The following is a 27049-nucleotide window of genomic DNA, read 5'->3' on the forward strand; positions in this document are numbered from 1 at the left end:
TACTGCGGGCTTCTAAATTATTATTTTTATTTATTTTTCTTGTATTACAAGCAAAATTATAAGTTTTTGCCTTGTATTTAAACCATCTTTCCCACTACTGCCCACGAGGGTTTCCACCTCCAAGTGATAGCAAAAAGTCTAATCTTTCAATTACCGACTGAGCCATCTGCGCCATTTTGCGCCGGAAATAGTTACTTAAGGTGAAAGTACACCTTAAAATATGACAAATTTGCCTATAACTTTTTTTGTTTTAAGACCTAATGACTTGACATCTTCGGAAGAAATGTGTATTTTGACGTCCTGAACAAGTTTGTAGAAGATCACAAAACTATAGGATTTTATCTGTTGAAGCTACACTGAAAAAACTAGTTTTAGGGGTACTTCGCACAAAACGCTCCATATCTCGAAAACCGTAAGAGGTGGAGCTTTGACATGTTCTACGAAAGTTTTTCTCTTATTATGGGCTATAACTTTGCCAAAGACGTCAAACCTCTAAAATTTTTTTTTGAAAAAATAAATTTTTTATCTCACTTCTAGGGGGATTAATCATTAAAAACATTTTATCAAAAGATGCCTTTTAACATGCAGAATAACTTTGTAGAACACGCCAAACCTCTAGAACCAACCTAAAAAAAGTTATTCAATTTTGATCGCAAAATCATCGATTTCGAACACTGTGGTAGGGTATGGTACATTGTCAGGTCTAGGAGTCACTTATGGTTGGTGATGTGTTCTGACAATGGATCAATAAGCACTAATTTTCGCGCACAACCGGACACTTGTCTATACGAAAACATGTCTAATAAAAGAAAGTCTGCGCGCGTCTCTACCCCATTAGGGAGCAGAAGCTTTAAGCCCATTCCACACAGTAATGAACTGAACGCGACAAAGAAGAAACCAATGATCCAAACCATATGCATTCATAACAAGAAACAACACAAAACTAAGCACCCGCGCATCTATTGTTTTCGTTTTTGCGCGAGAGAATGGCGAACGCAATGGATTATGCTGCAATATTTACTCACCCCATTAGGAGCGATGCATGCACAGCAAGGAACAACACAATGCTCTCATTGCTCCGTTTAACACAGTAAGGACAAAATACTGTGGAGTGTGTCCTGGTACTCCACAGGCATCGTTAACGGTTAGGGTTTTATAAGACCTCCCTAACCATCCATTCTTAGGCACGGTACGCATTTAGCCGCTTGACACCATGCATTAGGGGTTGCCTGTTTGGTGCACTTTTATCACCGGATCAGGCAATCCGTAGATCGGGAATAGGAATCAATATTGATGATCAACTTCTTTTGAGCCCGAACAGCCGAGATTGAGCTCTATGAACATGGTGGATTTGGTGCCCTTACTAATGCAATGTGGTATATGGTGCTCTATTGTTCTATTCTAAAATATTTTGTGCTAGAATAATTTACCTTTTTTATGCTTGTTGTCTATCGTCCTTGCACACTTTCTTGTAACACACCGTAAATTTTCCAAGCTTCGATGAGAGGCGTTGACTAGTATACCGTGTTGTGACAATCTTGCACCTTTCATCGATTACACCTTTCGTACCGTTGCGGCAGTGCTTCTGTCTGGTGGGTAATTGTTGGTAGCACACGCAAGTTTTGAATCTAACTAATGATAGGTTTGCATTGAACTAGATGCAACTAATTTGTTGATCCTGCGGTCAGCAGCGTGACAAAGCCCTCTGTCCACTAAGTGGCTTAGCTACTCCTAACGTAGGCAGGCAGACAGGTGGCTGGTCGCAGTTTGTACGCTGTATATCGCACCTCGTTATATGCACAACGCTGCTGGCTGGTCCGAAAGAGTTTGTAACACTGTCGAACATGAACCAACCACCATGCGTCGCCACTCCTCTCCGAATTATTACCAGTCATTAGTTGCATTGGGCTTAATGAAGTCTTAAATTCTACCGACAAATGTACAATAATTGATTGAAACTGACCGGAGTCCTGTGGCTGCTGATGGGCTTGTTGAAAAATTTACTTTAATAAACGTGCTTAAATGCGTAGCTCGCCATGGTGCAGTACCGTTCGTAGTTCGGATCGCACATTTAACATTGTTAAGTGGCTGGAGGTGCTACTGGATTGAGGGCAATAAATGTTGTCAGCTCATACGGCTTAGTGGCCTCAGGACAAAAAAAGAGACTTACACGCAACGGAAACCGTGCCCAGTGGAGATTAATTGAGTTGTTATACTGACGGAAAACCAACCCATCAGGCTCAATTACCGTTCAAAGATTAATGTTGTCTTTACTTTTACAAGCTTAATTAGATACAGCAATAGCAGCGAGGTTCACCCTTATGTGAAAAATAGTCAAATTCGCTTCGATGGTTTTATGTCTTAAATTTACCTCAATCGAAGGGAGGAACCGTATCACGGAGTAACATTTTTACCAAATCATAGTATTTTTGTTAGTTAATTAGTTCTAAATGTTCTTAAATAAAGACAAATCAATCAATCAATCAATTCTAAATGTTAAAGGCACTGACAGAGGCTTTTTGATCAGACTCTAAATGCTCTCGTGTGAAGTAACTGCCTCTTATCTATCGATTTAACCTTTTGATTAACCCCTTTGTCGAAGGAAATTAAGAAAATTTCTATTATTGAGACTCCAAAAAAAACGGGAATAATTTATATTTAATAAATACAAATAAATACATGCAGTAATTGACTTTTCTTATTTTATGATGATTACGTTATTAATTTTTTTTTTCATTAAATTGAATCAAAAACTAGAGAGTGTGTTACATAGGTATAATTGTTGTCGTTGTTGCTTCCTTATTTTCACTTTTCGTGGTGTTCTTATTCACTTGTATCACCTCAGTAGTTGTACTGCTGCTGAAGTTCTTCGCAGGTAGAACATGGCCCACATGAAGCTTTTCCGGCAAAGATTGTGGATGTGGGACGATACCGTATGGCCGTAAGTGGTAGATGAGATATTCTAGCACGTACATTTGGTTGGGCGACACGTAGTGGAAAGAGATTGCATTGTCCGAACAGTATTCCATTCCCTGTGAAAAAAAACATAATTTTACTTCAATAATTTTCCTACTAATTTCGATTTATATATAATTGTAACTTACATCGTCTGTTTTGTAGAATGCGTAATCCAAGTACCATTGCTTTTCCCCATTGTTCGGAATTAAATGATGTTCGGGTGCCATTGGGAAGAACCGATTTCTTCCCAAAGAATCTCTTGAATCACCAGCTTCTACATTTACTAGTTCTAGGCATTTTCCTGGTTAATTGAGATTAGGCAAAGAGAGGGTTTAGTACAACAGCACTAATTGACAAAATTTAAAAGAATTGAGCTTATACTTGCACAACACAGACCAAGAACAAAATTTTTCGCCCTGCTCATTTTCCCCGCTTCATACCTAGTCTCCTCCCATTCTCTTCTCATTTTTTTTTATCTCGCTTTTGATGTTTGGGGCACGTTTTGGAAGGATGTTAGTTTTTTTTGCCAATTTCTGCGTAACCAGGATTCGATCCCTCGACCCTCGGGTTGATGATGTAACAGAACCGTGCTACAGTTTGATCTATAGATGATCAGATAATGTGCGTTGATTTTTTGATCTATTTGAGGCTCAACACCAGCAGTTGTTTCGTTTAACCCCGTGCTCCGGCATGTGCTGATAATCAACATGGGAAACGGATCAAAAGAAATTTATTCACAAAATGCCCCTTTACTTTCATTAATTACCTTCGTATGCTACCTATGACTAAAAAGATACCCGAATGATGCCGGTCCTATAGCCGTGACTCATAAATTAGAACGTTGTTATCGTGTTGTTGTGTTGTACTTTTAGCATCATTCGTCTCTCCTAGCAGTTCTGTGGCATTAAAATAGCAGTTCAGATGCTCTTTAACCAAAATATATCGAGCATTTTAAATGCTACGCAACAGCTGTCAGATGTTAAGCAGCAGCTCGATTGCTCATTTAGGGCAGCTTAGCAGTCGAACTGATATTATGAAGCAGTAGGCACGTGGAATGCAGTTTTGAAACTGAAATACTGCTTATTTAAATGCTTATTGGTTACCTGGGTAGAGCGACGTATTGATAGATAAATCTTATCCAGATCAGTTTCAGCAGATCTAGACCAAAAGCGAAGACGTAAGAATGTAGTGGCAATCAATCCAAAGTACTTTGTCCACGGTTCCAACCTTCTAGGCTTCTAGGATGCATATCGAGAACACTAGATCAAAACCAAAGACATAAAAGTGTAACACCAATCAATCTAAACAACTTTGCTGAAGACTCTAACTCTTTAGGATGCTTAGCAAGAACACTCGAGCGCTTGTTGTCGATAGCTACAATTGATCGTAGCTATGGATGTTCAAGATAGTTGCTATAATTTTGTATTACCTCTGCACTATGACTTATTAGCAGAAATCATGTTTTGCAGTCATTTTGGCATACAAATAAAAAATATCATTTAAAAAACGTTCCTCACTCACGCTATTCTGGATGAAAAATGAGCATCCCTAAAAACATGAGTTTTGTATAAAATAAAAATAGAAAATTTGGGTCGAAGATCCCTAAAAAAACTGAAAATCGGTTCACAGACGGCTGCTCAAACTTTTAACTCCCATTTTTTTTTTCCTACCACGGTATTGGGAGTGTTAACATAATAACTTTTTTCTTATTTTTTTTAGCTAAGTGCGGTAAAAAGCAGTTGAAAGCTCATAGAAATTAGGTTATACTACCGCTCTCATCTTTAAACCTTATTCCCAGCGACACTGCCGTAAGTTTAAATTAAGATTGAAGGATTCGTAATTGACATAACCGTCATCATCGAAAATTTGAAAGCAGTTTTCTCGTTCAAATATGAAATTTTTGCAGTGAAATTGTATTCACTGTGTTGCGGGTGGAGAATGGAGTACAGTGAATATATTTTCAATGCAAACACTTAAGTTTTGAGCGAGAAATCTGCTTTTGAATTTGCAATGATGACGATTTTGTCAATGACGAATCCTTCAACCTTAATTTTTCTGAGAATGTTGCAACTTTAGGTTAAGTTCACATGTAAATATGTTTGTAAAAATTTCTCCTAAATCATGTTAAAATTTTCTTTGACTTATTATCTTTTGAAAGAGATCTGAGGTTTGTTATTGGGCTCTTATTGACGGAAATGTGTGTTTTTAGGCCCATGACGTGTTTTTGACGGGGTGACCCAAACTTTTGATCGAGAGAGTATGTTACGGCAAGCCTCGTCATGATCATGCCGATATTAGGGGGAGGTGGGGCAGTATGGACACCCTAAGGTTTTTGCCAATTTTACCTGGCAAAATGTCATAAAAGTTTATTTTTTTTATACATGTATCCTTTTTAAGTCTATTTAGCAGCTATTGTACACGAGTGTAAACGAAAAAACATGATTTATTCACTACAAAAAATGTTTCAAAAAATGTTACTATTTCATGACCGTCTTGAAACATGCGGGGCAGAATGGACACCCCTATGGGGCAGTATGGACACCGTGAGACTTTTACGAATTGCGTACATTATTTACACCTATAAAGTTATTGTATTACAAAACAACTGCTGTGGGTTAATGATACGCCAAAGTAGTTCATTTTTGTTCAGTTAATTTAACTTCAGGCTGTTTTGGATAAAGCTTTGTACTTGTTGGCATGTACAGCTGTGCATTGAACAACTATTTTACACTGTTGTCTTTTTTTGAACAATTTGTTTCACCCTATGTCTACTATAGTGAACATTTAACCGAAAATATACATGAATCGACGAATGTGGTTGGTTTGTTATTAAGGTTTTTTTCTGTTCTGGTGAGCCACTGCGACCAGTATTTAGATCTTTTGTGGCATTACTCGTATCCTTAGTATTTAGTACATGTCGTACTACTCCATTGTCATTGAGAGGCAATGAAGCATCGATTTCTGTGCAGTTCCTGTTTTGTTATCCCAGAGGTGCAAGAAATAGATTGCGATAAAAAGGTCCCGTTATCATAGAGATTTAAATCCCAGTGAAAGAGCGCCCCTAATCAAACATAAACTATTTGAATTCTGAGAAAAACAATCGGAACTTTAGCCCCATCCATGTCATGCTTCTAGTTTAGTCCCAGGACAACAAAGAAAAACCCGGGACTTTAGGCTAGTTGCAAAACTCTGTCAAATTAGAGAATGTGTTCTGCAATAAGAATGCACGTGCGTCCTTGAATTACCAGAACTTAATAGTCCTTGATAGGTTAGTACGCAATTAGATACGTAAAGCATGTTTGTTTTCCTAACATCAAGTGTAGTCTCGGGTGGGCAAAGTCCGATTCTTTAACTATCAGCAAGGCAGAATAAATGCAATTTTAGAAACTGTCACCAGTAACAAGGACTTTGTACCATGAATCCTTATTACCAAAACACATTACCCCAACTTGACAAACCGGATGTCACTAGGGTTCGGTTTGGTAGATCTTCAACCATAGCGCAACTCAAAAAGGCGATCTACCTACGTTACGGGCTCCGTTAAAAATCGAGCATATTTTAAACCCCCTCAACCATTCATCCATCAGCACGGGTCGCCTGACACCTTGGATTGGGGTTCCCTGTTTAGTGGACTTTTATCCCCGGAACAGGTGGTCCGTAGTGTTATTCTTAGCCAATTAAGACAACCGCTACCGACACTACACAGCTATCTAGGCTGATCGGGAAAAGAAGTTAATATTGATGATCAACTTCATACGGACCCGAACAGCCAAAAGTTAGGTTATATTTTTCCCTTGCCGTTTCTCTCACATAGATGAGTGTCCATTTTGCCCCGGTAGGAGATAATATTTTCAAACTAGATTATTGATATAAAAAAGAAGAAAACATTAACATGTTAAGCATGTAAATACAGCAAAACTAATTGCATGTGTTCTAGAAATATTAGTTTGTAATCGACCTGCAATTAATTACTCACTAAACCTTGTTTTAGATGATGTGAAAATTATAATTTCCATGCACAAAAAACGGAGGATGCAACTTTTTCGTGTACAGTCAAGTATAATTTTAATTTTGAATGTTTCTTTGCTGAATCTACGTTTTAGATAAATGGACTATATTCTCTGGCTAGTTATTCTATTATATTCTCCATTCATTAAGAGTGCAAAAGAGTTCGCATATTTGAAAATATTGAGGGTGTCCACACTGCCCCGCCTACCCCTATTTGGTATATTTCTGTACCATAAAAACACACAGTTTTGGGTTCCGCATTTTTGCCCGTGTAAGCGTCACATTGGTCAATCCGGAGAGAAAAAATCAGCCAAAGAATTGAATTCACTTGTACGTCACTATTTGGTCAGTGTTCCTGTCACATGGTCACTAAAATAACTATTTCAAACATTAGTTTTTGTAGAAGCCCTGGATCAAGAAATTGTGGTAGCGTCATAACTGGGTCGCGATGTTTAAAAGTTTGAGCATCCTTATACTCAGCCCATTTATCGTTAATTTTCTCACTATCGACCTTTGTAATAGGTTGGTTTTATTATTCAATTCAAAATCTTTCTTACCAATTTCGACATCCTCACTACCGCCGTTATCCTGTCGGCAGTTTTTGTTCGGGATGGCCTCTTCGATGAAGCGCCGAACAGCCTCTTTGCTGAGCACGTAACCAGCACCACCGGACATGTAGCCTTGCTTGACTTCCATCTTAAATTTACAACCAAAGTGAATTGGATAACTGGGAGAATACGGGTAGAGCAAATATCGCAGATTCTCAAGCACTGCATATCTGCAAAACAACAACAGCGATGTATCATTTGGGTAGTAGTAGCACTCGCGAAACACTTAATACGCACGTGTCGTCATCAGCTTTATAGAACCAATCGGCATCATCAAGATGATGCTTGTAGATGTATTTGAAGGCTTCCTTCGTCTTCGCCCACAAATTATCTCTACCTTCCTTCACTGGTAGAGCAATCGTATTTAGAAGGGGATCTAAGAACGATTTTCGTTATCACCTGCATATTGCATCAATTCGATGTAACACTCACCAACCGTCGAACTCATGAACAATATCTTATTGCATCGTTTACCCCAGGTACGCTTCACGTGCAAAGCTTTCGCTTTATGATTGCTGGGATTAGTCATGATCCAGCAGAGTATTCGCACCTCCCGGTACAACTTATTCGCAAGAGTTGAGTTCTCAAGCGCGTGAACTTCCTCGTGTGCCGCATGATTCCCTACCTCCTGTTCGGGACCTTCAACGCCCTCAAGATCGTGCCACGACAGGGGATCACTCAGTATAGGGGGAAATTGGCCTGGACGGTGGTACCACGGCAGCCACGGTATGCGACTACTGCTGTAAGTGATCAACCCAAACAACACAAACCCAAACATTATGCCAACGGTCAGCACGAATACCGTTCGCGGAAGGCTATGCTTTTCCTCCCCTAGAACAATTTTTAGCGAATTAACGAAAATGCTGAGAGTTTATCTGTAAATGCATACCCGGCTGTGAACCTAAATATGTATATTCCACGTTCATTATTTGTTAAACTAAAAATCTGCTAACGATCAATTATTAATATTCCACCACTAACTGAACTCTCAACACTGCTCCGGAAGACTTTCTTTTCAGTTGATTTGCAAGAACAAACTAAAAAGCTGGCTCTCGTTAGGTTCCGCCGTTTGTTTGTCCATGGCCAACCAATAGTTGTAAAAATTAAACTTACATCTCCCCCAGACTATACAAGCTTTTGGTTTAGTCAAAGCATTTAACGAACGCCGTTGCGGCACATATACAGTGTCTTATCTATCGCAAGTAAGTACAAAGTTGTAAAGCGTGCTTTCTTCAAAGCAACACAGGGGATGTCCAATAATTACGTGAAGTTTATGACAGGGGCAGGTTTAATAATCCTGCCAGACATAATTGTTCAGAGTTGAATATAAAAACTCTTACAAAGAAAGTAGATGCCGAAAAATAGTAAAAAGATGCCTTTCGTAATAAATGGACAATCCCATACAACAAACATAGTCTAGGCAAAAATGGTTCCGCTATGTCACGTTCTAGTTTTTAGGAAACTTTCTTTCAGCTCTCTACGATATAGAGTGTCTCAAAAGTCAACTGTATAATGCTAACAGTTTCGACTTTCGTAGCGGAAAGGCCGTGGCATACTGTTGCTCATGTCGTCACTTTTCTGCAATAGGGGCAGCGTAAAATATATTGATTTTCAGAATAAGTGTTTGAACATTGGGAATACCAGTAGGGTCTCTGAATATTGGTGTTATACTATTATGAAATAAAAGAAAAATGAAATGAAAAATCAATGCACCTCCTAAAAGTACACTTATTTAACTCATCACTCGACAAAAATATTTACTTTAATTATTGTATCTTGGAAAGAGCCTGTAAGACTATCTGTTTCACTGTTTCATGAGTTTTGGATTACTATTTGTCAACGACTATTAAAAAAGTTAATTGGTTTCAAGTTTCGAACGAAGCCATGCTTTGGGCATTTTTTGAACACTCATTTGCTTTACCGATTACGAAATAAGTTAACCCTCCATCAGCGCTAGAAAAAGTTACACCAGCGGTCGCATCGTGTACTGAGTACACGGTATGTTCTTTCAATAATGGCTGCGATGCTTTACTAGATAGAATGTTGGTGTCTTCGGCAAATATGTCCTGCTGGATGACGCGCGTCTGGTAGTGGACATGTGGAATTGGCCCACCCGATCTGGTCCAGGCGTCGGAATGGCCCCCACGGGAACCTGTTCCGTGGATATTTTGCTTGTGGCGCCAAAACTAGGCATGCGACGGATTTATCATATACATCATTTTAGTAACTATTAAAAGGACCAGTGACCTCCCTGGCCAAATCTAGGCATGCGACGCCTCATGGGTTTTCCTATTCATCATCTTAGTAACTGTTAAAATGACCAGTAACCTCCCTGGCCAACCCGTGGACACCGGAGTGTCCTTTGGAGGAACCTGTTTCGAAGACAATTTGGCCATGGCACCAAATCTAGGCATGCGACGGCTCTATCTTCAGGATTTTTCATATACATCATCTTAGTAACTGCTAAAAGAATCAATAACCTCCCTGGCCAACCCGTGTCCACCGGAATGTACCCTGGAGGAACCTGTTTCGAAGCCAATAAAAAAAGTCCTCAATTTTTTTGATATATTCCATTTAAAGTTACAATGTACCCAAGTAGTCACCGTGCTGAAGTCTTATTGCATGCAGATATACGGTGTATTTAGAGCAATCATTACTTTACATGAACATCTAAGGTTGATTTAAAGTGGAAATGGCAATTATGCGACTGAACTAAGATTATACCAGTATAATCTTAATTTGATTTTATAACTGCTTATTTTCACTTTAAATCAACCTTAAATTTGCATGTAAAGTAATGATTGCTCTAAATACATCGTATATCTGCATGCAAAAAGGCTACAGCACAATGGTCACTTGGGAAAGTCTTACATCGTCCTTTTGTTCTTCTCTGTAGTGTTGGATCCTCTTCTTCAATTGGCACCATGCGACGCAACAACTGCTTGGTATCATGTGGAAGCGTCGGGATTCTGGCTCGTACCAGGGCAAGTTCTTTTATCAAGGCCATTGCTAGGTTTTCGAGGAAAACTCTTCGAGATACGCATTCTGCTCCAAGTTTTTCAAAGTAAATAACTTGGGCGTTGATTCCAGCGATGTTTAATAAAACGCATAAGTATTTCTTGCTGGGACTCCTCCAATAATTCTTGCTGTAAATTATTCGTGGATTTCTCCAGAAATAAGTGATTCCTACTGGGAATCCTCTTGAAAATATATTAAGAATTATTACTAAAATTGCTCCATGACTGCTACGGGGGTTTTTCTAAACATTTCAGGAAGGTATCCTTCGGATTTTTTTTTCTGTGTTTTCCATACAATATCTGCAGATAATCCTCCAGGAATTCCTGCAGGACTTTAAAGAGCAATATTAATACACGCAGACAAATAACACATATTAGAACCAAATTCAAAGAGACTTCATTTCTAAGTCGCGGGGTTTATTGAATCAAAAAAATATTTTCTTTGATTACAATATCGGAGAATGCACATAGCTAATAACGAACAAGATGATTCAGTTTTACCCTGAGATTTTCAAGAGCAGATCTGGCCGTGAACAATAGCTCGCTATCAGTGATGCATATTATGACAGTACCTGTGTTCGATTCTCGCATGCTTTTTTTTCATTTCGTTACCACTTTTAAACAAACATATGTTGTTTTTGAATCTAAGTCGATGGATATTTGTTTCTAAAAAATATAGACTTTGAAATCACAAAATTGCTTAGTTTCATGGTAATTATGTTATAGATTCAAAGTGAAGAAGTATTTGAAACTAAAATAAACGCCGCGAGGCTTGTTTAATATATTTTTTCTGCGTGTATATTTATTGGAGATATTCCATGGAAATCTCAGCCAAATTCACCGAGGAAATTTCAGAAGGTCTCTGATGTTTACTGAATGTATTGGAAGAGGAATTCCTAGAGGAATCCTAGGAGAAACACTCCAGGAAGAAATCCTGGAGGGATCCTTAAAGGGATCTTCAGAGGAACCCCAGCAGTCATCCATCTCCATAAAACTTTCTAGAGAAATCTTTTGAGAAATCCTTTTAGAATTCCTCCAGAAAGCCTGATGAAATTCTGCTAGAAATATCTACCGGGATTCTTCCCACGGGAAAGAAGGTCCCTTTAAGAAACATTCTACAGTTTATTCAAATCCTCTCGGAATATGTCAATGAATTCTTGCTGGGATTCCTTCAGGAACTCATACCACGATTTCTCCAAGCATTTTTGCTAGGATTTCACAAGCGTTTCCAGATGGTATTTTTGCAGTAATTGCAGAATTAAGAATCTTCCAGGAATTGTTGAATAATTTCCGCCATTAATTGCTTGAGGAATCCTAGAACGAATTCCTCGAAAAATCTGAAGCAATTTCAACATAATTTCTCAAAGGAATCTGAAGAGGATTTCCAACAAGAAAACGAAGAGCAATTCCTGAAACAATCAAGAGACACATTCTTGCAAGAAGAGCAAGAGAAATTCTGAAGGAATTCCTGACAAAAATGTCAGGGTGAATTTCTGGAGGAACCCATAGAGAAGTTACAGTAGTGGTTGCTGATGAATCCTATCAAGAATAATTCAGTGAATCCCAACAAGAATGAAATCTAGAGGTAATCCCAGAAGAATTCTTGGATGAATTTCAAGAGGTATTATTAAAGGAACAATTTGAGGAATTCGTGGATTAAACCCAGCAGGCATTTTTGGAGAAATTTGAAGCGAAATTTCTGGAGGAATTTTTTGAAAATAAAAGCCTGTAAAAACCACAACAGGATCTTCTGTAGAAATTCTTGTGGGCGGGGTATTCTAGAGTATTTTCGTAGAAGAGGTCTGCAGAAATTCTATGAGAAATGCACAGAAAAATGCAAAGAAATTTTTTTGGAGGAATCCAAGGACAAGTGTTTTGAGAAATCCTCTTGGAATTCCTCCACAAATTAATGATGGGATATCTCTTGAAATTCTTGCTGAGATCACCGCAGACGTTTCTCCAAGGATTACTTCACATAAGCTGCCTGTATTTCACTCAAGGGTTCTATAAAAATTCTATTTGTGATTTCTCCAGAGATTTTTCGAGGAAACCTTTAGGAATTTATCTTGCAACGTTAGCTGAAGTTCTTGTTAGAATTCCTTCAGATAGGGTAAAAGCACTAGATTTCGCCCCCCTAAAGCATTGAACTATCCAAATTATTGAGTTTCATCATATATTTCTGATGATATCTATGTTTCTTTGGTGATTCTTGCTAATTATCTTTTAATCAGTGATAACCCAACTCAAAAGTACTATTAAATGAAGATTTAATACATTAAAATGACAATTTTCAATATTGATTTATGATTTATTTTTCGCCCCCCAAAATTCAATCTTCGCCCCACCTCCGCTCTGATTTTCGCCCCCTACAGTTGCCCATAAGTTTTCCTCAATTCGATCATGGCTATCCTTAAAATTTTATTGAATACGAGTTATCCCGGCAAGCTTAGTACTGTCTTCTGCGTTTTTGGGTTATGCAAAGCAAGCTGCCCTCTGGAAAATCAAGAAAAAATGATTTTCCTGTATGCATATTATTCGCCTCTTTGAGTTTAAGTTAACAGAATGAAACAATTCATGCATAGATCAATAGATAGATTGTAAAGTAGAAAACATGGCCAACTAAAAATTACGTATTAAAAGGTACGTACACAAATTACGTCACGCTTTGTGGGGTGAAGTGGGTGGTCTGTTAACGTCCCATGCAAACAATTAGAATGAAAGGGATGATCTTGAAATGGATTTTTTTGCACTACATAACTTAAGGGGAACATCCATAAATCACGTCACGAAAAAAAATGTCTATTAGAGCTATTTATTTTGAAATCATACACTAAATATAACAAAATTGGCGAATTCGGCTATTCTCAATCACAGTAAACTTACGACTTATTTAAATCAAACGCCAGAAATATTCTTATAAATAAATTACGTCAAAAAGATTTTCTAATTTGAAGTACATGGAGTTCAAGCGATTGACATTGACCGATTAACTAGGGGTCATTCAAATATGACGTCCATCGTTTAGGGCGGAGGGGGTCTGAGAAAGTGTGACACTTCATGAATTAGGTACACGAAAAAGCGTGACAGAGGGAAGAGGGGGGGTCTAGAAATCCTATAATCTTTCATAGCTGTTGCGAATAGTTAAATGAGAGTCGAATGGAAGTTACATTTTATTACTAGCCAAAGCAAAAAATGCCAGCGGTCGTTTTGCCTCGTAAAATTTTCCAACACCTAACATTTAACACTTTTTAAATTCAGAGAGTTTGAACATAGAGTTATAGTGATAACCCTCGTGAGTAAAAGAGGCGCGAAATTTATCACCAATTTTTCACCCCATGCAAAGTCTTTTAAAATCTATTCCATTTTCTCACCCATTTTTTGTATTTCTTCTCATCAACGCACAGTGGCTGATTTCGTCATTTTAGCGCGCTTAATTAAAAACTTTTTTACTATTAAGTTAAGCGTCATGGTGTCTTCGGGAAAGTTTTTCACTATAATAAGGAGCTTCTTTTGAGCTTCTGTGAAAATGATCAATCCCCCTAAAAGTAAGATAGAAAATTTATTTTTTGAATTTTTCAAGATACGAGATTGGTGTCTTCACAAAAGTTGTAGAAAATGTTGTTTGGAGCAACTTTGCCGAAGGCACCAAGTTTGTAACTCCGTTACTTTTCAAGATACGTTACGTTTTCTTTCATCAGCCCCTTGAAAAAGGTTTTTGCGCAATTACTTTCTAAATATTGATTCTACAATTTTCTCGTGTTCTACAAAGTTATAGATAATGAAAAAACACACAACTTTGCCGAACATGACATCCCGCTAATTCCAAAATTAAAATAGTTATAACGGTTTTTATAGTTTTTTGGGCCATATTTCAAGCATATATAACTTAGCTATAGGAAGTTATATGCAAATTTCCTTTTACGCATGTGAAAGTACATGTAATTGCCTCTCTTAGAAAGTTAAAATCATCAAACTGTAAGAAACTGTAAGATGGTTTTTGTATAGAAACTTACATCCATTTATGTTACTCTTATATGGGATTTATATATATTTTCAACATATTTATTTGGCATTTCATGTCAGCTTGCATTTTTATTGTTATTGTAAGTATGTGTTAATATGAAGAAAGGTTTGTGGTGCATTTTGGATCATTCGTGAAGTACGTTACATAAAAACTTACCATCTAATTCTTTTGTCTTACTAACTCAAGTGCTCCACGTAGTCCACGAAAAGAGCGAATGAAGCGCCATTTCTTAAAAAAAATCCAAACATGCGCGTGACATATTCTGTCAACGCTCTCACTAGTAGAGATGGGCAATTAGATCCGAATCCGTTCAAAAGAATCGTATCAGTAAAGCGAGTGAGTGAACCGTGGATCTTTTACAGAGAGAGCCGGGTCACCAGTTTACATGATTCTGTGAGAAAGAGCCTAAAAGAACCGATAGGTTCTCTTTGTTTTGCTGTGGGTCATTTCCAAAACACAGCAGCTCAACGAAACGCGCCAAGCACACACAACCAACAGTTCCCTCCCCCTGGCCATGCAGCCGCAAACAACGCACACGATCTATCGCTCTCAGCTCAAGCGGGAGAGCAGTACCGGCAGCACGGAAAGATCGATGTACACAGAGCAAGGAGTAACTTTCACGCAGCGATCGAAAAGACAAAAGATTTCATGCAAACTTGTGTGAAATTTTACGCAAATTTGTGTAACACCGGATCAGCACATTTTTTGTGCTGATCCAGTCGTACGCAAATATGAGTGAAAAATCCTTTGTCTTTTCGCAAGTTACTCATTCGTTGTGTACTTTCGTTTAAGGGTGAGAGTCCGGACAGATCTGATCCGAACATCCCGAACTCGAACACGAACTCACACATTATCACTTCTTTCGATCGGTTCTTCAGCAGTATCCAGTAGGTTCTGTGGAGCTGGCGCTGGGAGAGAGATAATGCGGGTCGGGATGATCAAGAGAATAAGTGCCACTTGCTGTGTGTGAAGCGGGCCCCACACGAGCATCAATACCTATCGATACTTTTTGTTGAAATTTTCGTCAAGCTCGTGGTTATCCCTATGTATTATTGGAAAATCTTTCGATTAAGCTCAAGGTTTGATGGAAATTTTGTCAAGAAGTAGTGATATTGATGAAGTATTGATGCTGGTGTGGGGTCCCCTTGAGAGAATAAACTGGAAGCAAGCAACCCCATTTGGCACGGTGAAGCTTGGTCATTCATTCCATATTTAAGGACAGACTTGTTAGAATCCCAAAATGGCCGCCACAATGGCCGACTTCGGCATCTACTCACGATTTTGGAAGCACAAATCTCTTCGTAAACAACACCAGCTCACCTGATCTTCTTATTTTAAGCTTATTACAAGTGGTGCGGCTCCGTGGTCGTGCGGCTAGGGTCACCAAGCTCTTAGTCGCATCGTACTGAGGAGCGCGGGTTCGATTCCCGCCGCAGCTGTCAGGAAAAGTTTTCGGCTGTGCCACTGGGCGTTGCATGCTAGTCCGTTGTCTAGTGTCGTGCTTCCTTCAAAGAGCGAAAAGCTCACTGGAAGCATTGAACGTGTCCGTGTCTTTAAAAAAAAGTGAGCAAGAACAGAATAATGAAATGTACTGTTGTTTGAAGCTTGCTTCTTGAGATTTGTTCGTCTGAAATTCTGATGAACTGTTGAAGCGGGATTTCAAGATGTTTGTCCTTAAATGAGCCGCTGATCTGCTCAAAAGATCCAGTTCACTAATGTGATGGATCCGGTTCGGATGCTATCACTGAAGTGAGCCGTTTTGCCCACCTCTACTCACTTGTACATATCTATGTCTACATTGGTTATAGTAAATTATAAATCTTATTGCACTTCAAAGAAAGCTGCTGTTAAATCGTGATCCGACGAAAAAAGTTTCACTTCATGCGTTTTTTTCGTGGATTACGTGGAGCATTGTGAGTTAGTAAGAAAATAGAAGTTGTTGGTGAGTTTTTAAGTAACGTACTTCATGAATGATCCAGAATACACAACAAATCTTTCTTTATATTAACACACACTTACAATAACAATAAAAATGCAAGCTGACATGAACTGTCAAATAAATATGTTGAAAATATATATAAATCCCATATAAGAGTAACATAAATGAATGTAAGTTTCTATACAAAAACCATCTTACAGTTTCTTACAGTTTGATGATTTTAACTTTCTAAGAGAGGCAATTACATGTACTTTCACATGCGTAAAAGGAAATTTGCATATAATTGCCTATAGCTAAGTTATATATGCTTGAAATATGGCCCAAAAAACTATAAAAACCGTTATAACTATTTTAATTTTGGAATTAGCGGGATGTCATGTTCGGCAAAGTGTGTTTTACCATTATCTATAACTTTGTAGAACATGAGAAAAATGTACAATCAATATTTAGAAAGTTATTGCGGAAAAACATTTTTCAAGGGGCTGATGAAAGAAAACGTAACGTATCTTGAAAAGTAACGGAGTTACAAACTTGGTGTCTTCGGCAAAGTTGCTCCAAACTACATTTTCTACAACTTTTGTGAAGACACCAACCTCGCATCTTGAAAAATTCAAAAAATAATTTTTCTATCTCACTTTTAGGGGGATTGATCATTTTTCACAGAAGCTCAAAAGAAGCTCCTTATTATAGTGAAAAACTTTCCCGAAGACACCATGACGCTTAACTTAATAGTAAAAAAGTTTTTAATTAAGCGCGCTAAAATGACGAAATCAGCCACTGTGCAACGTAAACATAGTTTTAAACAAGTTTAGAAAAATTTGACTTTTGGATTTTTTATGTTGGACAAAAGGCTTGACAAAAGGTCACTTACATCTAGACTCCTCAATTATTTATCTGATTCGGTAAATTTGCGTCACGTGAACCAAAAATTGACGTCTTTTATACAAAATAGTAAACTATCTTCCAAAATAGATTGAGCGGGCATTCCCTTATAGAACACGACGGTTTGGAACAGTAGAAATACACTAGAACTCCAATGGGGCTGTAGTCACTTTTCCTAGTTAATTAGTTTAATATCTATAATTGTAATAATTGATTGTTTTGAAGTGTACATATTGCAGAGGATCTTTTGTTTTTGGTAAACAAAATTATTTTGACACTTCTAGGACCGCTACTGATGCTATAAGGGCGTGGCAAACTAGATGTTAGTCACACGAACAGTCGCGACATTGGACTTCTGTGGCTAGTTATTCTAATTTTGGAACATTAGTGCCGCGAACAGTCCCAAATATCACCCGTTTTTGCCTTCACACCTGACTTCAAAGTCAAATGTGCCAAAAGTGACAGATTGGCACGTGCTTTTCTGGCTGGCTTGCTCGCATTTCATTTTCGCTCTTTTCCTTTTTTTCAACGATGGCAGCAAGACGTTGCATCAAAAACGAAGTAGTTTGTGTGATTGCAAGGAGACTCAATTTGACGAGGATTGTTGAAAATGGCGTTTAAAATTGGGTGTCGAATCGACCTCCGAATTCAGTGGCCAAAAATCACAGAAGACACTCATTAAATAGATTCGAATGACCACGTTTGCATAAATGGTATATTTTGTCCCACTTTCTCCTAGATCAACTTCACCTTATCCGTTATTTCCGATTTCAGTACGAGAAAGGGATGGGCGAAAACTGAAACACGCAATACAAATAGAACGGGACAAGGGATTTCGCCAGGGGCGAAAATTGGAAACTAAAAATTTAGTGCTCTAATTTTCGCCATCTATAAAAATAGCTAAAAATTGATAAGTTCTATCAATTGAGCTGAATAAATAACCTGCTGTGTATTCCTAAGACTTGTGTGATTATCAATGTTCATTATTTTGAGTTGGAAGAGTTGATTTTCTATGTCTTCCCAGCTTCTGATTATCGCTACTGTTTGCATTGCGTTGAAAAAAAAACATACATCATTGCCATGACTATTTTACAATCGCTAATTCGATAGATTAAGTTAGTGGTTTTGTGGAATGTCATTAGTGCACAAGATTGATTTTTATTTGCTCTCTCAGATACGTTGAAAAGCAAACAACAATCTACCTAATTAATCACAAAAACTACGAATGTTTTATTAGGGGGCGAAAATTAGGGAGGGGGCGAAGACTAGTACATTTACCCTATCAGTTGAGATTTCTTCATTAATTGCTCTAAGGAATCCACCAAGAATTCTTGGTAGATTACCAGTAAGAATTGGCTGAGGAAGTCCAACGAGACTTCCTATTGGATTCTTTCAGAAATTCCTGAATGAACCCGAGAAGCATTCCTTAAGTAGTCCTAGCAAAAATTCTTGAATGAATCTCAAGTGGGTTTCCGGCATGAATTACTACATAGGTAAATACTTAGAAAAGTTTCTGTAGAAATCCCCGTAGAAATCACTGAAGGAATCACAGCAGGGCATTTTAAAAAACTCATGGAAAAATTACAGCATTTTTTGTATGTAGGAATCTCAGCTGTAATTGCATGAGAGATTACAGTAATCACTTTGGAGAAATATTACACTCTTTCCAAGAATTCCTCTAAAATAAGGGGAATTTTTCCAAAGACTCGTCCAGGGAGTCTTTTTGAGATTTTTGGAAGTTAAGATACAGAGGCTCTGTTCTACTTGGAGTGTTATTCCAGTATGAATGAAAAATCAGATGGGGGTGTATTCCATCACAGAGAACAACTTTGTAGAACACTCGAAAATCCATAGAAACAGTTATATCAGAAAACCTATTACAAGGGGTCGTCCACAAACAATGACACATAACTCTTAAAGTTGAACAAATAAGGTAATAGTTTGTTCAGCAAACTTTCAAATACAGTATTGTTCCGATTTTATCACGCCTATTTTTTAAAATGTTTTTGAATATTCTACAAAATATATATGCATTTTCAATACTTTTAACGTTGCAAAACACGTCTTCAACATTCATCTTAAAGGAGAGGGGAAACACTTGCTCTCAAATGTAACAACAAATAATGAAAAATGAAGAACTGACGCGTGGAGGCCGTGATAAAATCGGAACATTACTGTAATACCGTTTTCTGCAAATTTGTAGAAGACACCAATACTCTATCTTCATTTTTGAGAAAAATGATTTCCTATCACACTTTTAGGTGGATTAATCGTCAAGGTGAAAATTCCGTAATAAAGATTTAAGTATATAGAACAAACTCTTCTAAGCCATCATACCTCTTAATTCAATACTTGAAACAGCAAAAAATGATTATGAATGCGAACCACAGTATACAATATGGGTCATTCCATATGAAGTGACCGAGAAAATGTGAAAACTTGCAACCGACCATCACGGATTTGAACCAAATTTGGTTGAAACATTTGTTTAGATGGAAAAAGAAAAAATCCAAATTTTGATGCCGATCGGATCACCCCTCGGCCCGTGGCAGCACCCCTTGTTTTGGCCGATATGAAAATTATCCTCTCTTTCTTTTATTCTTATCATTGAAACGATTGCACCAACACATTTTCGACCTTCAGCTTTTATAAAGGAAATCGTTCAGAGAATCCAGAAAAAATACTATTTTTTTGATACAGTGTTGCCAGATATCGTATTTTTCAATTTTAAAACTAAAAATCGATTTTTCTCAAAATACGTATATTTTGATTTTATAAATTTTGATTCCATCGTGTTTATCAGACGTTTTTCGATCGTAAAAGCTTAACTCCCCAAAGTAATTTGCGTCGTTCCTAAGATATAGCGTTTTCAAGAAAAAATATTATTTTTTTTTCATATAAAGTACAGGGCTGTTACAAAATTTCCAAAATATCATCCGCGAAATTCGCGACTTCCGAAATAAAACCCGCGACTTGGATAACAAATCCGCGACATGAACATAAATATTCAAATTTCAAATAAAATTGATGACATGTTTTTAAGAATAGTTTCGTTGACCCTCTTCAGAGTTCTCAAAGACACGACATTTCAAACTTTGTACTGACAATTTTGATCTCTGGGTTTCAACAACGATTTTACAATAAGACCTATTTTTTTTATCAATCTCTGTTTGTGATACTTATTACAGAAAGCGTATTGAAATTTCCAAAGATCAAGGAACAACCATCTCTCTCGTTTGTTGGGTGAAGATCACTGCGTCCAAATTTTAGGGTTATTGTGATATACCCTTTTGCTGTGAAGCATGCAAGTTATCTCAGTAACATGTTTATCACTGAAATACCTGATCTCAAGACCAACTATTATTGATGAAAAGAAATCCTGAGTTACAGTGTGTGATGCTAGCTTTATAAAGTCAACCAAGTTTCTGGGGGATAAGAACCATGTGTCAGCAGGCCCAAGATGGGTTTGCCGAGAACTTTGAACGATGGGTAAGTGAACTGTAAAAGCAGAGGATGTGTTCTAATTTTTATTTCTTCTCATTACAGAAGCAATAATTTGAGGTTTGGATTGCTCCGATCTTTTGCAGGGTCAGTAGTGACCAGACATTAGACTGGTGTAGATATTGAGATCATTTTTGTTGAGACCTAATAGTTGTTGGGTTGGGGTTTCTTTAGGTTCATCGTGACGAGCCTTTTGGATTGGCTCCTATGGAAAATTTCATTCTATTTAGTTAAAATTGATTTGACTGACCATGTATTTGTTCAGTTCTATTTTTAAAAGCTTAAATATATGGATAGAAAAATAAAGCTTAGGTAGTCTTGGTTTTTACGAAATGTATGAAGTTCAACAAAATCGCACGAGTTCAACTTTGCAATTTGACAGACAGATAGCCATTCACGAAATGCGCGACTAAATTCAGACAAAACCGCGAAAATCGCGACCAAATTTGAAGGATCCGCGAAATCCGCGTCGTGGCACATAAAACCGCGACAAATCCGCGAAAATCGCGATTTTCGCGAAAACCGCGAAATCCGCGACTGTTGTAACAGCCCTGAAAGTATTATATAAAATCAGGTGCAGTTTATAAATTTCACAAAAAAAATTGTTCGATGCCATATAAAAACGTTTTGTGTTGATTTGAACAATATCAAGTATAAAAAGGATTAAAAAAATGTTACAGTGTTGCCAGTTCATCAATTAAGAGTCTATCGTAATGGACTAGCATAACCTGTTAAACTAAAAAAATGTATCTATTGAGATCATCAATTCTAAACAAATTTCATATATTTTAACATTATCTGAACGGAAGTGCTGCCAAATATGTTATATTTATTGCAGAAATCTTAATTTTACTAGAAAATTAGTATGACATCTAATTAACAAGCTAAAAGTATTTTTTTATTTAGGTTTAGTATATTTGGCAACATCGACGCAAAATATATTCAGGAAAACATTTAATGAGTGTATTTATAAGCAACAGTGCTGAAGATGTCATTTCGATATAACTATATTCAATGACCCACAGCTAATTTCAGAAGCTGAACCTGAAAATATGGAATATGATAAAATATGAAGTATGATATCCTTTGGAATAAGATAATATTAGATACTACGCATCGTCGCGCAACTGGTAGCTCAGACTTCAGTATTTTTATTTTATATTCGAAGGTCCAACTCCTTATAAAAATCCCTGTAAAAATATCTTTTGATTGATTTTTACGGCAGTGTTGCCAAGTATGCTAATATTTAGCGGAAACGAAAACAATAGGTGCGGGGATGCTTAGTATTGCGTTTACTCTTACTGGATTGCAGAATAATAGATCATGTCATTTATTGTCCCAGGCAGAGCAGTGAAGAACAGTGTTGAGTATTGTGTTGTCTATTGATGTAATTGCATATGGTATGAGTTTTTGTTTGTTCTTCGTGGCGAAGAATGAACAAAAATTTCTGAGTGAAATGAATGAATGAATGAATGGCGAATGGTGAAGAATGCTGGTGAGTGATCGAAGGGGCTGCTGTCGTCGCTGATAAGCAAACACTCAAACTAAAGCGACAATCGTTTGCTGCGATTAACCATGGAGTAGCAATTATTAATTGTGTTGCCATCTATGCTCATACTCATGCAGTGTTGCCAAATGTGCTCGTTATGTATAAATATAGAAATCATTTGTTTTTATTTGTTGTTATCTATTTACGAAAGCTTTCGTGTAAATTAGATGTTAACAATAAAAATGTATGGCAACACTTCCATCTAAAACACCGTTGAAATGAATAAAATGACAATTGAAATGAATTTCACAATAAATACATTTTATACTTAACAATTCATCCTCATCTTTCTCCTAACTATCAAACTAACAATACAGATATTATCGGGCCATTTTGTCAGATAGGACCATAAACAAGAAAACACAGACAAACAGACGTAACATTGGAAAAAATCCAACGACCACGGTTTTAACGATCTTTTCAAACCTTTATAGTTGTAGCTTTCACAATCAGAGGTGCGCACATCATTTATCTAAGCGTTAGACGTTTCACCTAGTGTGAACTAGGCAATGGATTTTCGCGAAAAAAATTCTAGGTGTTACGTCTGTTTGTCTGTGAAGAAAAGGTCAACAACAGGGTCGTTAGAGAAGATGTGTATTGTTTTTATCTTGCTCACACATCTTGCAACACACATAGTGCGATTTTTTAGAATAACCTGTACATTGTCAAACACTTGAAGGTTAGGTTTCATGGTTTAATAAAAAAGGTAAACTGGCAACACTGTCACCATTTTTTTAATCCTTTTTATACTCGATATTGTTCAAATCAGCACAAAACGTGATTATATGGCATCGAACAATGTTTTTTTACGAAATTTATAATCTGCACATGATTTTATATAATACTTTATATGAAAAAAATGAATATTTTTTCTTAAAGACGCTATATCTCAGGAACGACGCAAATTACCTTGGGGAGTTAAGCTTTTTCGATCGAAAAAAGTCTGATAAACACGATGGAATCAAAATTTTTCAAATCAAAATATACGTATTTTGAGAAAAATCGATTTTTAGATTTAAAATTGAAAAATATGATATCTGGCAACACTGTATCAAAAAAATAGTATTTTTTCTGGATTCCCTGAACGATTTCCTTTAAAAAAGCCAAAGGTCGAAAATGTGTAGGTGCAATCGTTTCATTGATAAAAATAAAAGAAAGAGAGGATAATTTTCATATCGGCCAAAACGAGGGGTGCTGCCACGGGCCGAGGGGTGATCCAATCGGCACCAAAATTTGGATTTTTTCTTTTTCCATCTAAACAAATGTTTCAGCCAAATTTGGTTTAAATCCGTGATGGTCGATTGCAAGCGGTCGGTCACTTGGCGTGGAATGACCCATATGTAACAGGTTCCTCCGGAGATTATGTCCGGAAATCCGAACGTCCGGAACTGGTTCCGCTGCGGCGGATCCGTATCCGTATCCGGATCCGTAGAATAAATCTAACCCGGTTTTTCTACGGAAACCTCCGGGAAATCCACGGATATTTTTTATCTGAATCAACGGAACAAAAATTTTGAAATTCTTAACACCAACGGAGTCGGCTTCGTAGGTCATACCGGTGCCCTGCGGTCGAGATCGACCCTTACAGCGATTAAGTGGCCACGGAGAGGAAGTCCCGGTAGCGCTGCTGTCGTGGCGTCGGTCTACTGGGTTTGGATCCGAGCCCGCGGTTGGAAAGGGGTCCCCGGCAAGGGGTCGGGGCAGGTGGAGACCCTGCTGTCAGTAACCTTCTGGTGCAGCTGATAGGGCCTGAAGGGTAGTGATACCCTTGCCTTCAGCAGTTCAGATCGGGTTGCACGTGGGCATCAGTTCTTGATGTCTGCAAAGCAGTTGGGTGCGGGCGAGGTTGACCCTGCTCGCCTTCCGAGGACAAAGGGAGTGGCGAGGACCACTCGGGAAACTGGCTAAGCGCCAGCAGGCTATCGTGATGGACTCTCCAGAGCGAGTCATCGATGTTCGTTGCTGCAGGCTACGCAGCTAACCTTGAGGGTGCGATGTGCACTAGCCCCTCTCTGAAGCAATGCCTTCTTGGTGGTTCCGGAGAGACGAAGGGTTTGACGACCATAGGAATGTGTTTTAGTGGGTCGAGGATAGAGTAGTCCTGACTTTTACTTTTGTTGTAGAAGACGGCCTAAACCCCACACTACCCTAACCTTCCTGTTAGGGTGTTTGTTGAGCAAATTTTCCCCCTATGGTTTAGAAGGAAAAAAAAAAAAACAATGTGTGTAAAGATGTTGAACCAAATGAAAGAAATAAAATGAAGTCATCATGAATAAAAAAAGGCATATGCAAAGAAATCCTTTAGGTTTAAAACACAGTATGTCGTCACTTTATTCCGAGATTCGTTAAACATAGTTCCCAGCGGAATAAGAGGCATTTTAATCTACACGATATTCACTTACTGCTAAAAAACTTTGGTATTTCTGCTCTGCGGCAACTACTCTTAATATGGCGGATGAAGTTTATAATTTCATAAATGCCTACAAATCGTTACTTTGTACGAACTAATTTAGGTATTGAAATAAAATCGCACAAACCCCCAAACACTCGACAGCGCACAAAAGTTAATCACATACTTTTCACCTAGCTATTGAAGAACCGGTACTAATCTAGAAGAAGGTTTTTGGACACCTGCCTTTCGTCGTCAGTCTGGCTCGGGTCCTTGGGATCCGTTTGGGGTCGCTCGGTAGTCTTGCTCAGATCATCCGAATGGACGACGTCCGTCAGGGAGAGCTTGTTCGGTAGGGGTTGAGAGTGACCTACGATACCGTACGGCCGCAGGTGGTAGACTAGATAGTCCAGTACGTACATCTGGTTGGGCGACACGTAGTGGAAGGAGATTGCATTGTCCGAGCAGCAATCCAGTCCCTGTGGTAGAAGACATACATATTATCACCTATATTATTTCTGCATTTTGACATAAACAACGGAAATGTTACCAACCTCGTCCGTTTTGTAGTAGATGTACTTCCAGTACCAGAAATCTTTATCCACGTGATTTGGTATCAGGTGATGCTCAGGTACGAACGGGAAGAACCGACCTCTTCCTAGAGAGTCTCTTGAATCGCCAGCCAGCACCTTCACTAATTCCATGCATTTACCTATGAAACAAAACAATCTCTAAGCATTGATTCTTAGGAAACGAGATGCTTCGACTTACCCATTTCCACATCCTCGGCACCGTCGTGATCCTGCCGACAGTTTTTGTTTGGAATGGCCTCCTCGACAAATCGCTTCACAGCCGCCTTGCTGAGCACGTAGCCTGCTCCTCCGGACATGTAGCCCTGCTTCACGAATGGCTTGAATTTGCACCCAAAGTATATCGGAAAGCTGGGTGAGTATGGATACAGCATATATCTAAGGTTTTCTAGCACGACATACCTGCAATAAATTGAAAAATTGATAACTTTGTAATTGTACTTTGAATCACGTATCGAGATGTGTAAGATTTTGGGAAACTATTTCGTTGAAGTTATGGAAAAAATTGCTATTGTTATTGATGTGTTAATTAATACTGTTCACTAAAAATCTAGCAAAAACGAACTTTGCTAAAAATGCAAGTTTAAATATTCATGCATAATTTGGGGCTGTTCTTAAACCACGTAGACCAAAATTTGGCCATCTCAGAACCCCTCCCCTCTCGTACACTTTTGTCCATACAAAAATTTAGGAATTTTATGGAGCGTAGACTTTGGCCAGATCCACCATCCAACCCCTTCTCTCAAAAAGTCTACGTAGTTTGTGGACGGCCCCTTTGAGCTGTTCATGAAGAGTATACACACTTAGAAAAAATGACGGATTACGGTAAATTTTTACCGTAATCTCAACAGCTGAACGTACGGTAAAAAGTTCGGTGATTTTTCAAACCACCGAACGTACTGCGAATCTCAGGAAAATGCATCTGTCAAAATTACCGGAACATTCGGTACTTTTTACAACTTTACCGTAAAAATCACAGAACGTTCGGTATGTTTGTTTACAAATGAATTCTCAATATCACTGAACGTACGGTACATTTTACAAATTTACGGCGATTTTATGCGAGCACAAAAAAACAATATTTTCATAAAAAACGTCGATGATGGGATTGAGTACATGACCTTCTGATCAGGAACCACATTTGCTGCCACTGTACAAGAGAGTCTTGCTTGGAGATGATGCGCAAATTGTAATACAACTGATGCTCGAAGCTGCCGGCGTGGCTGTCAAACGCATTTTACAGTAGTACGGTAAAATAGTCCCATCACCGATTTGTTCGGTAAAATATTCACAGGTCTCCTGTAAATTTGTCTGATTTCACCGATTCTTCGGTGATTTCTTAGATTTCACCGATTTTCTCCTGCAATTTCATCGATTTCGCCGTAATACTGTAGTTTGCTTGTTTACAGACCAGTTTCGGTGATTTTTTTCACCGAATACTGTAATTTATTCTAAGTGTGTAGGAATGCTAAAGTCTGATTTTACGACAAATTATGTTAATTATTATTTTGTTCTTGGTGCATTGTTCACCTCTACTCGTGTTAAATTCTATTGGAATATAACTGATAACTGTAGAAGGGATCG

General features: G+C 38.0%; 1 protein-coding gene across 1 annotated transcript in view; it reads right to left on the reverse strand.

The window, feature by feature from the left end:
- Positions 1-2761: 2761 nt before the first annotated feature.
- LOC115258588 (uncharacterized) overlaps positions 2762-27049 on the reverse strand; it is a 62800-nt gene continuing 38512 nt past the window's right edge. The window contains exons 5-12 of the mRNA XM_062848049.1: positions 25647-25867; positions 25430-25587; positions 25092-25354; positions 8007-8440; positions 7812-7950; positions 7524-7744; positions 3105-3259; positions 2762-3032 (exon numbers count right to left, since the gene is read on the reverse strand). Of these exons, the coding sequence (XP_062704033.1) occupies positions 2766-3032; positions 3105-3259; positions 7524-7744; positions 7812-7950; positions 8007-8440; positions 25092-25354; positions 25430-25587; positions 25647-25867 (1858 nt within the window). The 3' untranslated portion in view covers positions 2762-2765. The remainder of the gene's footprint in view (positions 3033-3104; positions 3260-7523; positions 7745-7811; positions 7951-8006; positions 8441-25091; positions 25355-25429; positions 25588-25646; positions 25868-27049) is intronic.

Source organism: Aedes albopictus, chromosome 2, assembly GCF_035046485.1.
Source record: "Aedes albopictus strain Foshan chromosome 2, AalbF5, whole genome shotgun sequence".
Classification (NCBI taxonomy): Eukaryota; Metazoa; Arthropoda; class Insecta; order Diptera; family Culicidae; genus Aedes; species Aedes albopictus.